The sequence below is a fragment of the Olea europaea genome, unplaced genomic scaffold (genome assembly GCF_002742605.1).
Source record: "Olea europaea var. sylvestris unplaced genomic scaffold, O_europaea_v1 scaffold671, whole genome shotgun sequence".
In the NCBI taxonomy this organism is placed as follows: Eukaryota; Viridiplantae; Streptophyta; class Magnoliopsida; order Lamiales; family Oleaceae; genus Olea; species Olea europaea.
The window spans coordinates 105,405-118,661 of NW_019265091.1; the positions used below are offsets into that span (position 1 = coordinate 105,405).

Consider the following 13,257-nt stretch of genomic DNA (forward strand, 5'->3'; position numbering starts at 1 on the left):
TACTTTTTTCTTTTTTGATAAGTGAAAAAATTTATACTTAAAAATTATAAAATTATTTTGAAGTAATAATCCACTGGTCCAACCACCGGTTCACCTGTCGGACCAGTAATCCTATTACCTAATGCCTTGACCGAGTCGATGTCTAGATCAGGTCTAATAATTATGTTTGCGAAAGTAATTTTATATAGCTTCCGTTTGGCCCCCATTCTCATTTACATTCTTTTTCTCTTTCTTATTTTCAACAACACAATCTTCCGTAAAATAATATTACACGCAGATAAAAAAATTTCATTTTTTTTCAATTATATATTTTTCAAAAAAATATTATTTCAACTATTAAAATTCAGCAAAAATGGAGGCAAACAGGGGCATAGCAGGACAAAAATTTTTGTGGAATTAGTAGGGACAGAAAAGTAATTTCGTGTGAACCCTAATCTCCTCTATCGGATATGCAAGAAATTTTTCACTTCTTAGTTCATCCATCTTTCCCCTTCGGCATATTTGGCAATATCCTTCCTCAGGTTCCAGAATTCTATCACTCTATACATAAAATCACACCCCACCCCCACACACAATTTATATAATTGTATGTGTAACACTTATATCGTTATAGTTTAATGCGATCAGCCCTGATTTAGTTAATAATAACGGTGATCCTGGTCAGATGATTTTATTTGATTACTCGAATAATTTCCTTTATGTTTTGTGCAATTGAATTATTTTTAGCTTTTGTATGTTTGTTATGAATGTGTAATTGAATTTCGGAGGGCACTGATTTTATCTATATAGTGATCTTGAGCTTGATTTCAGGTTATCCCGGAATTTTGAATTGATTTTTTGAACTTTTAAAATTGAACCTGTAATAAACTTAGTGGAATTGACCGTAATACAATCAATTGACATCCATGGTGGTGACTTCTTTAATTAGTGATCTTCTAGAATTATTCCTCCTCAAGTTGCCTTGTCTGCCGCTAGAATTGTCCCCGGAACATAGGAATACAGATCGTTATATTTATCTTGTGTTTCGGCATTTTTAAGCTGTGAACATTTCATCAAGAAATAGCTGATTAGTTTACTGAATTCTGGAAGATAATTGCACACAATTAAATTATTTTTGATGTTCATGCTTTCGGAAAAATAATTATTTAGTGGTGAAATTGGTTTGTGTAGATGTATTATCCATGCAATTACCTATCAAACTTCTTTAGTTACACAATGCAATTCAAAAGGCGTTTACCTTCATAAATTATCTCTAGTATAAATTCCTGTAAAGGGTAAAAATATAGTGGTTACTTTGTTTAAAAATTGCTGAAGTCAATAGTAGTCTACTAGAGTTAACAAGTTCGTGAATTGGTACTCAGTGCATTTAGACTTTTGATCTGGATATTATATCTCTATACACTTTTCTTCAAACTATATCAAAAAGAATTTTCACAAGCTCAATGGAACTAGATATCCTCACAGGATGTCTTACTGAAGCTGCTTTGAAATATTTGAATAAGATTTTACTTATAATTCAACCTGCTCACAGTTGCAGTTCTAATGATGAGAAGAATATGGTTGTAATCATCAATTCATCATCTATGAAATGAAAGTTGTGGAGTAATTTCAGAAAATTTTCTTCTTATTAACATGATTTTTCTTGGCAGATCACCACTTTGATTTGCTAACATGGCAGACGGTTCACAGCATCCGTCTGTATATCAAAAGATACAAAGAGAATCTTACCTCTTCTCTCAAATTTCTCCACACATGCACTCAAGGAATGCTGGTTTACCCAATTTGTCTGGTAGATATGTCAACGGAGGTCTGCAAAGCCATTTCTTTCCATCATACCTAGGATCTGGGCTGGAAACCGTATCGCCGATATTTCCTTTTATGATTCCTGCTCCAATTGAAAAGGATAAAGGCTTTTCCAGTTTTATGGTGGATTTCCTCATGGGAGGGGTTTCTGCTGCTGTCTCTAAGACAGCTGCTGCCCCAATAGAGAGAGTTAAGCTCTTGATTCAGAACCAGGATGAAATGATCAAATCAGGTCGGTTGTCTGAACCATACAAAGGGATTGGGGATTGCTTTGCCCGAACAATGAAGGATGAAGGAATGATTGCTCTCTGGAGAGGCAACACTGCAAATGTTATCAGATACTTTCCCACCCAGGTAAATATACAATTATATCTGTCGTTGCTCGCTGTAGTGGTGGTTTTATTTTTATTTTTTTTCACTTTGCTAATTATAAATTGGGCAAGATATAGTCTAAACTCGCCAAAGGGAATGGGCGCATTTAAATTCATCATGCAATAGCTTACATGACCAGTTTTGTTATGTTCATTTTTCTGCGTTTAATTAAAGACATACCAACTGCTATACAATAAATTTGTCCTTGTTCTTGTGCTTCTGAGATAAGATATTAGTGAAATTAAAACATGGCTTAAAAGATGGTTATAGTTCTCTAGTTCATCAGCTTTTCATTTTATTGACATTTGAAATTAATGCATATGCTTCAGGCTTTAAACTTTGCTTTCAAAGACTACTTCAAGAGGCTTTTTAACTTCAAGAAAGACAGGGATGGCTACTGGAAGTGGTTTGCAGGAAACTTGGCATCCGGTGGTGCTGCTGGTGCATCGTCTCTTCTGTTTGTCTACTCCCTTGATTATGCTAGAACACGGTTGGCAAATGATGCTAAGGCTGCTAAAAAGGGTGGTGAAAGACAATTTAATGGTTTGATTGATGTTTACAAGAAAACACTCAAATCTGATGGTCTTCCTGGGCTTTACCGTGGATTTAGTGTCTCATGTGTTGGAATTATTGTCTACCGTGGGCTCTACTTTGGATTGTATGACTCGTTGAAACCTGTAGTTCTGGTTGGTTCATTGCAGGTCAGCAGACCTCTGAATTTTGAACTCTTGATTCTAGACCTCTATTTATAACTTATACATCATCAATCCATATTTGGCACTTTATTTCCCTCCATAAGATATTTCGCCTTTTCTTCCACTTTTTTATGACATTGATACATCAGAGTGAAAGCCAATCTTGCAACTTGGCTGATTTCTTGATCTCTCCAGGTCTTCTGCTGCTGTGTTGCCATGATAATATTTGACCTTCATGATAACCCAATTTTATGTGCTTTGGCATGATCTTTTTCCTTTGTTTGATGCACTATTTTACATCTATTTTCATCTGCTACATTAGTAAGTTCTAGATGGAAAAAGCCAGTTTGCAGGCTACTAACAGTGTTACTGTTACTGGTTATCCGCAGGATAATTTCTTTGCTAGTTTCTTGCTGGGATGGGGTATCACCATTGGTGCCGGGTTGGCCTCTTACCCAATTGATACCGTGCGTAGAAGAATGATGATGACCTCAGGAGAGGCCGTCAAATATAAGAGCTCAATGGATGCGTTTTCCCAGATCATCAAGAAGGAAGGGACTAAATCACTCTTCAAGGGTGCTGGAGCCAACATACTGCGTGCTGTTGCTGGGGCTGGTGTACTTGCTGGTTACGACAAATTACAGGTTCTTATGTTTGGCAAGAAATACGGCTCTGGTGGTGGTGGTTAATTATCTTGTTTCTGATGATGACGAAACACATATGTTGAATAGTTACGGGTGCCTTTGGCATGTTATCGTAGCTGCAAATCCAATATCAGTTTACTAGACGCATGCTTTAATATTGGGAAATTTGATTGCTGTTATGTGAGGATTATGTTTTAAGGCTATAAAACTTTGTGGACTTCATTGAACGAATAATTGGTAGATATTTGTATATTATGTTGTGATTGGTATATTAATCTTTTAGATGTAGAATTCAAGCACTTGCAATGCCCAGTGATATGCTACATATACATTATGATATCCATAATGTCAGGGGTGAAGCCAGAAATTTTGTCCAGTGCGAGCAAAATTTAATCAAGGTCGATCTTTTCGGTTATGAATTTAATGATATTACGCCAATGCTAAAAATAACTAAGCGACAACACTAATAAGATAATTATCTTCTTCCTTATTCTATAATCTGTAACAAGTTGTGCAACTTCAAAATCCATTTTATTCGATATTTTCGCATCAATATTTTCTAAGAAATATTTTCTTTTAGATAATCTTTACATTGACACTTCACATTAAAATAAACAAGTGACAATTAAGTACAATTAATAAGAAAAGAACTACTAATTTTTACAAATTGGTAGAACACCATAAAATCATCATTAATTATTTAACTAATTGACAAAAATCAAAATTTCAAGAATCCATCACGAATATTATCAATATTCAACATTAATATAATCAAAATCCTTAATATTAAACAGAAAACTCATATAATCAAGAAATTTTTTGCTGCAACTTTGAGGGTCCAAGAAAAGAAAGAAATGAACTTTGAAAATATTTCCAAATGAGGGCAGATTTAAAGAATTTTTTTTAATTTCTTGCTGAGGGAAAAGAGTCAAAAAATGTCGCCGTGCAATTGGAGTTGGGGTAAATTAGTGTGTGGGCTGGACTATAAATAAATGAAAAACATACTTAAAAAAAAAGGATAAAAATTGGATTGACCATGGGCTTGGGCCAAAAGTCCAGTGCGGGCATTTGCTGGACAGTACATAGCTTCACCCATGTATAATGTAAAAGTGGCATAATATCATTGGAGAGTTGAAAAACAGTAACATCATTGGAGGGTTGAAAAATAGTTTTTTCAACCCTCCAATCATAAAATTTCACGTGTATATTATGGACACCATGATGTACATGTAGAATTATCCTAAGAAGATCAAGAAAGAAACTTTGGGTAAGTATCGTATTAGTTTAGAATAAAAATGAAAATTAGTCCTTATTCCATTTTAAGTTTTTTCAACCCTCCAATCATGAAATTTCACGTGTATATTATGGACACTATAATGTATATGTAAAATTATCTTAAGAAGATAAAGAAAGAAATTTCGGGAAAGTACCATACTAGTTTAGAATAAAAATGAAAATTAGTCCTTATTCCATTTTAATAGACTACTGAAGGAGTCAACATTTTATAAATAAAATCCATCTTTGATTCAAAAAAAAATTTAGGAGTTGTACTTTTCGTGTTTCAATTTTGTAGTTTTGAGTTTTGAATTCATTTTGGGTTTTGCATTTTGAGTGCATGTTTTGAAATTGCTGAAAATAAGTTCTCTTTGTCATTTTAAAATGCTGTTTTTGAAAACATAAAACTGAAAAACGCGTTCACTTTGAAATTTTGAGAATATTTTATTTAAGAAATATGATTATTCAATAAATTTTAATAGTTTAATGTTAATATGGTATGAAATAATATCATATAAATTTTGAAGTCAGCGAATCTTAAAATATTATTTGACAGATATAAAAAACACAAACTAAATTAAATTTGGCAACACAGTTCAGTAAATACTATTAGAAGTTTACGTGTCATGGCAAAATGAAAATGAAAACAATGTAACACAAACACGATGATTTGACGTGACTAAATGTTCCATTTCACCAATCTCAGTAAACACAAGTTTTAAAACGAAAAATTACAAGGTTTGTAAAGATTATACGTATCACAAGCACGAAAACAATAACAAGGGCCAAAATATATGGCAACAGAATTTGACCATCCTATTTCTTTATGTAAAAATGACTAATCAGTTTCCTTAATTGCTCAATAGAATTCATTCTACAGAAGAAAGGTGTCACATCCACAAGTTCATGTAATATTCGTAAGAGAGAAATATCTACAATCCTGTATCATCCCCATTGCAGTATACAGCATCATGACAAAAGAATAACATTGCTGCGATATCCTACCCTGTACTATCGAACCACTAAAATGACCTCACAACAGCTTCTAGGCTGCAATTCAAGGAAGAAACTTAATCAACTATTCCTCGACAAAACAAACACATACATAAAAAATAATAAATAAATAAATAAAAGCATCTGAAAAAAAAGTGAAAATATATTATGCATACAATTTTCCCATCTCATTTACCATGCTTTTAAGTATGAAAAGACACATAACTAGAATGCACATTATTTATAAGTGGAATTATGTGTTAGGTGATCTACGGTACAAACAAAATGTTAATTTTGACATGATGTCAAGCATATAATTTTGACAAAATGGTACATGCTTCACATTACTTATGGTCCAAGGTACTCAACAAAATTAGACAATAAATCAATATTGACTCCTAATTATAGTCCAAGGTGCTCGTCCAAAATGGATGACAAACACAAGCAGCTCATTCTTATGAGCACAATAAGTCTAATATGATTTTTCATTCGGGATAAGTAACCCTCTGAAGGCTTAAGAAAAACTTCCAGGAATACAAGCTTTTTAGTGGACAAAGGACGAGACTCATCCCCTGGGTATAACTTCAAGTGATGATACCAGTATGCAATTTCAGGTTCAGCGTCAAGGTTTTGGATACCCCATGAAAATAAAGAAGCCTATTCATTAGTCATTGCATTTGAGCTAAAAGGTTTAATAAACTCATAACTAACGTTAGAAATTGAGGCCTAAGAACCACAATCACACCATTCCAACTCTAACGCTCAACTCTATGTTGCTACTAACAATTGCAGTTCTAAGCAGCATTGATTTATGTAACTGGAACATAGTGATTGCACATTGTTTTTAGGAGGAAGAATAGAGAATTGGTTTATCTTAACCTTGGAGACTAGATTAGCTATATATTTTTGGAGACTAATGTATGCTAGAGAGCTAAGAAAGGATTGTCGAATGGGTAAAAGGATATATAGGATGAGACTAGCATAGCTAGGGGAAAGTCAAAAAAGACAATGGTAAATCTGACAAAAGTACTGTCCATTTTAGTCCTGATATAACCTCCATATAACATGACAAAAGACCATTCACACAATGATGTCCTTCACAGAAATTTCATCAAACACCATCTACACCATACATAGCTAATTTTTTTTGAAGTTCGACCAAAGCAATATGCATAAACACACTAAGCAAACTCATGTACAAAGAATTATCCATACAACGCAATTAATGAGCAGAAAAGAGAGGATGCAAAACCCTTTTCTTCAAAAAATCACATCTAAACTTCACTATGTTTGACACTCCCAAAAAGAAATTGGAAATTCTGCGCAAACAACCATCTATATCACCAGCACAAATAGGATAATAGTTTACGAAACCATTAATTACCTTTTCTAGCCAAATATTGGACTTTCCATAAACTAGAATGGGTGCTAGCTTTTAATCAATAAGGTACACAAATAAATGTCATAGCCATGGTAAAACAACTCACTGGGACAAGACAGCGGCCTAAATTATGCATATTATCACTGGATTTTAGATAAGGACGTTATTTTGTAACTTAATAGTGCATTATCAGAAACTGTTTTTTAAGTATTCAATTTAACATTGTATATCCCTTCTTTGGACATTCAATTATCGCATCAAAACCACATATTTTTTACCTCAAAAAACCTTGCAACTAAAAGCAATTGCAAAAATATGACGACGAAGAAAATATCTAAACATAAATTATTAAAGTTCAAGGCAAGATTAACTTGAATGGATGAGAGAAATCACCTATTTGAGTGTAGGATTTCTTTGGTTAGATAAATAATGGGCTCGATGTCTTTGAGTATTTCCGCTTCTTTCTGTTTCTATTTTCGGAACTTCGGGTCGTCCCGTCTCGGGTACTTGGGTGGGTCTTTAGCGCTTAGTGTTGCTGCTGTTTGGCAAACAGAGGAGGATGCCTTGTTTGGACGAGTTAAATCGATGGCGTAGCACCTGGATGGCTGGACCGATGAGTTAATAAACAAGTGGCGACTTAAAAATGAGGGTGTTGAAAGCGGAAAAGCGATAGAGCTCCGATGAGAGGAGCATCCATCTGTATCAGTCAGGGGAAAGGTAAAAGAGTTGGAGGAGGGAGAGACGCAGGGATTGTGAGAAATGGAAGTGAAAGAGGTCTAAAAAGAGCGTTTTCCGTGTTTTGCAAATATAGAGTGTTTTTGCCGAAAACACTCAAAACGTCATTTTAGACGTTTTGAGTTCTGTGTACAATTTTTTTTTTTTTTTGTTTTCCAAAATGAATTTTCGAAAATGGCTAGGAGAACACGTTTTCACCATTTTGAAAAATCGAAAATAGAAAAATGCTTGAAAACGACAAAGAGAACAGTCCCTTAGTTTTTCGTGCTGACTAGTGATTGCAAAATGTTGTCTTGAATGGGGGACTAGGACACCCAATAGCGCATAATGTTTTTGCTCGAAAGAGTGAAGACGGGAATTGATTTCTAAAGTTTGATTTTGCAATTTATTGTGTAATGACTAATAACAGAGAACTAAAGAGGGGGGGAAAATTCTCACTTACCAAGTTGCTCATTAGAATATTTAGTTTAATTAATTAATTAGTGTAAATTCTTCATAAGAATATGGTTATTTAATTAGAATTATAATTAATTGATCCTAGATTAATTACTTAGTTCATGTGAGAACGAAATTTTATTCTCTCACTCTATTATTTGTTCACAATGCCGTATAGTTGGATTTATTACGATCAACTCCCATTGCATGACTATTTACATATAATTATCTCGTTAAAAATCTAGTTTGACAAAAACTCAGTGAGTCAAAAATACCAAATGAAGGGAAAAAGAGTTTAGTTAAGTTATAAAAAAAAATGGTACTAAATGATGCCTCATTAAAGTATTGTCAAAAAAAAAAAAATCTAATTGGGACATAATTTTAACAAATAAAGAAGAGTACAGTTACTTCAATTGATTTTAATTAATGAAAGTCATTATATCGAGTCAATTCATATGTTGTATGTCAATGTCTTTAACACGTCGTATTTCAAAAACTTGTATAAAACAATTTTGGTGAGTTATGTTCGATGTCTTCTTGTTATAGTCCTCAAGCAATAGCATCTTCATACAATATATTCATCTATCGTTGTTTGACTTTAGTTAGCATGATAGTTTGGTGAAAACAACTTTTATTGTTTCTCTATTCAAAATCTCGTATACTATTTATAACATAAAAAATAAATCATAAAATTATATGAAGTGAATCATGATACTATACAAATTTCATTGTTGCTCTCTTCAAAATTTCGTATATTATTTATAACATAAAAAAATAAATCATAAAGTTATATTAAGTGAATCATAAAGTTATATTAAATGTAAATGTCATGCATGTTATAGGTATTCATGATCCAAGAAATATGACTCATGAAAATTCTAATAAATGAAAAAAAGACGTCATACATTTAAATACGCTAAAAAAGTTATATCGTTGAAAACCTTGATAGAGAAATCCAATGAAACAAAATACTGATAAACAGAAAAAGAGTATAATGTATATTTACTCTCCCCCATAATAATATTACTTAAATTATATGCTACGCGCATTTTAAATTATTCAAGATTTATATAATAAGTATTAATAGGTATACCGGATGAATGGGTTATAATCATATTTATTAGACACGCATTGAACATTTATGCATTCTCAAATCAACAAGATTGATTTGTGATTGCATCTGTCGTATAATAGTTTATTAGCCCTTGTTTGATCCCCATTATTTTTAAAATACGTTTTTCTCTATTTTCTTTTCAACTACACATTCTCCAATCAAATAATATTATACTCAAACCCAAAAAAAATTCTTATTTTTTAAATACTCTTTCTCCAGCCAAATAATGGAGCTCAAACAAGGGCTTAATTTATATAATTTTTTGCAAAACTCATTATTTTAGGAATCATGCACTATATATTACAACTTCATTTTCCCCCTTTTGGATAAGCAGACATCTTTAGGTACTTGGATTTTATTTTTTTAAGTCGAGAAAATTCTCACTATCATTCATAATATGAAAAGCTGAAATATGTACAAAAGTATTGTCAATAAATTTTTTTTCAAATTTTTTTTTTCATTACGACATAATTTCTTTAGGTATCTCAATCATAATTTCTTTAGGTATCTCAATTTTCAATATTTCAAGTACTTGAACATTTTATCAAGTATTATAATTTGTTATGTATATACGAAGAGTATATGCCAACTCAATAGATCATCTCTATTATTTACTCTATTTTCTTATAGAGATTTTTGTTTTGAAATTGAATGTTAACACGTTTTGGGAGTGCCATAAATGTATTAGATATAACGTTAACAAATTGTTATTTTAAGATTACAATTCGAGTTTGAGCATTTAAAATTAATGTGCGAGATAATATTAATATTTTTGATGAGTAAATGCACTTGAATTATCTTTCAAACTTTCTGTTTGAATTGTCTTGTGCAAGGATCTAGATAACATAATGATGTATCATGTTTCATTTCCAATTACTTGATTCATCCTCTAATGCTAAGAAAACCGCCTATCCAAATGAGCAAACTGCGTTGTAAAATATCGCTTGTAAGAGTTCAAGATAATTTATAACAATATAACAAAAAGAGTTCAAACAAAATATTCTCAGTATTCCTTAGATCCCATCTTAGTGTGATTTGGTGGAGAAAGTGCACATATTATACAAAATTGCTTAGATGAGAATTATTGAGCTCATGACAATAAGCTAATTGTAACAATAGAACTTCATGTGGCAGTATGCTTCTAAATGATACCACTTGTAAAATAACATTCCCTAAATAGAAATGGAAATATTTTATTCTCGATGATAATGATTTAACAATCAATTACGTTGAATCATTTTTCCTCATCCCAACAACTAATCATAAAAAAAAAAATTAAATGTAAATTCACTAGCATTATCAAGATGAATTGTCTTAATTGTGTAATCTGAAAATTTTGTCCACCTTCAAATAATTGAGAAAATAATATCGTAATCGCCATGTTACGAGTATATAATTAACACAAATGTGATCTAGTGGATCCAATTATCAATATCATAAAATTTCGAGATAGTAATAGTTTAATGATTAATTTTTCATTAGAAATAGTAACGATACATACAAAAAGTTATTAAGATTGGAGTATTTTCTAGTTCTTCAATTAATGTTCGTTCTAATTCTTATAAATTTTCACATCATTATTGATACGGAATGGTTTGATCAGTCATTCTGAATAATAAAACTAACATTCTGAATAATAAAACTATTCAGGATATTGTATAATACAATCTAAACGAAACCTAGTAACATAAAAATGATTCCTCCTAAACAATCAATCAAATTTGTAGAATTTTACTTTCTATTAATTTCTTCCCTTGGGAACTCTCCATGAGTTTATTTGGATGTTTGTACTTCTGACTCGGACACTACCCACGTTTGAAATCTATATGATTTTTAGGCATAATTTTTTGGATCGACGAACTTCGAGTTTGTGAAAAATATTACATTCTATTCTTTTTGAAGATAAATAAAAAGTAATGATCCATAAAAATCGGAAAAATAATGTTTAGATATGCATCTCTAATTCACATAAAGTAAGGAGCAATCATATTGATCAAATATACAAATAATGTCAATCAATTGAAAGGGAGCAAAATTGGAGGAATTAATCATCCAATCCCACTATAGTGCTCAAATTTTTTTGACATAGGGGGTGACCGACTCTCACAATGGTGGGGACTCCATTTTTTTGGATTTTTTTATTCACGCGGACCCACGGCATGTGAGATGATGTCAATCATGTGAGCAAAATAGCAAAATTCTTAATCATCACACCTCCTATTGACTAAAATCCTTGAGGGAATTCAATTTGAACTTTCTCTTAACTTTTAATAGTTTAATTAAAATGATTAACTTATTGCTAATTAATAAAATTTCAAGCAGAATATCTAAAAGCAAATTTAGTCTAAATGAAATCTTACATGGGATCATTTAGCATTGTAACGAGTCAATTTGATTCTTCACAAAAATAAAACATCAATAATCTTGTCTATTACATTCTCTGAAAATTTTACATATTTCTCAAATATTGATTATGCGGTCTCAACAATGATCCGGTGACGTGGTGCCTTGACAGGGTCAATGCTTGGATAGATTTGATAACAGTTAAATTTCATATACGATAACTATATTTTAATATGATTTCAATTGTGTATCCACACTTTAATTTGATTTCAATTAAGATAATTTTGTTCAATTTCACTAATTATAATTGATATGGTGACAATCAATAAATGATGGACAATATTCATTGAGTGTCATGTTATTATCCAAGTGATCGAGTTAGATAGAATTACATTAGTAAAAACAATTTAAAGTGTAGTTATCCGATTGAATAAAATTGGAATTTATTTACCTTATTAAAATATAATAGAAGTTTAACTACTATAAATAAAATTTACGCGTCCTATAACTATGCGTGAACCTTTAACCCTTTGTTTGAGCTTCATTTCTTTAGAAACTTATTTTTTTCAAAACTCATTTTTTATCACATTTTTCAATAAAATAATTTTACAAATAAATTAAAAAAATTTCATACTTTTTAATCACATATTTTTACTCTCTTAAAAGAGAGGCTTTTGTTACTATTCATTTATGTCACAGCCGTTTTCACACTTGAATCCAATTTATCCGGTTTTGCTATAGTAGTTTGTCCTTTTTTTTCCTCCTTTACATTGTTTTCTTACTTTACCCTTGAAAATCCCACCTTACACTAATTACCACATTGAGGGCTTAATGGTCACTTGCGCCCACAGTTGTTGACTTTGCACAGACAAGTTTTTTTTTTTTTTTTAATTTTAATTTTTTTAATTATACTATTAATATATTTTTTTTGTAAACTTTTTAAGAAACGCGTTGATGTAACTTTAACTATTTTCGATATTCATTTAGATCAATTCGATGAGTCCATAATATAGTTCTCGAAACGAGTTCGATAAAATATAGACAATATATTTTTTATAGATGTTGAGTTACAAAAAAATGACGAGTTATACGTATTTTTTAAATTTGACGTCAAACTATAATTGGGGATTTGGAAGGGAAAACGGCGAAATTTGACCTCGAAAACGATGTCCACCAAGCGAAGCTAGGTGGGCATGACGTGCGTATCGAAAAGAGCTTTCTGAATTCGGGTCATGGGCTCAATTCCGATAACTGTAGCAAAACTTATAGTCAAATTAAAAAAAATAATAATAAATTTAGAAAAAAAATAAGTCCATAAGAAGGAAAAAAAAAAAAAAAGTAAAGTTAGATACTCCGAGTTGCGCGGAGTGCCTGCAAGTGAGCACTCCGCGCTGGGGCGGAGTGCCTGAATTCCAATTTTAAAATTTTATTTTTTTTTTTACTTATGTTTTTGTGTTCATTTTCAGG

At 31.6% G+C, this 13,257-nt stretch overlaps 1 protein-coding gene and 1 long non-coding RNA gene across 3 annotated transcripts; one reads left to right on the forward strand and one right to left on the reverse strand.

Moving 5' to 3' along the window:
- The first annotated feature begins 392 nt into the window (after nt 1–392).
- Nucleotides 393–3,789, forward strand: LOC111390319 (ADP,ATP carrier protein 1, mitochondrial-like). 2 transcript variants are annotated; one of them, XM_023015337.1, is made up of 4 exons: nt 393–521; nt 1,650–2,157; nt 2,505–2,876; nt 3,260–3,787. In XM_023015337.1, the coding sequence occupies exons 2-4, from the start codon at nt 1,672–1,674 to the stop codon at nt 3,557–3,559; spliced, it is 1,158 nt and encodes a 385-aa protein (XP_022871105.1). In that variant the 5' UTR covers nt 393–521; nt 1,650–1,671; the 3' UTR covers nt 3,560–3,787. The 2 variants fall into 2 exon arrangements, with proteins under 2 accessions (XP_022871105.1, XP_022871106.1); XM_023015338.1 differs by lacking the exon at nt 393–521 and adding an exon at nt 529–659 and having other exon boundaries at nt 3,260–3,789.
- A 1,704-nt stretch (nt 3,790–5,493) lies between these two features.
- Nucleotides 5,494–7,962, reverse strand: LOC111390334. Its single transcript, XR_002701902.1, has 2 exons — nt 7,557–7,962; nt 5,494–5,839 (listed from the first exon to the last, which is right to left on the reverse strand). It is a non-coding gene; the product is annotated as an uncharacterized LOC111390334 (long non-coding RNA).
- Nucleotides 7,963–13,257: the final 5,295 nt, after the last annotated feature.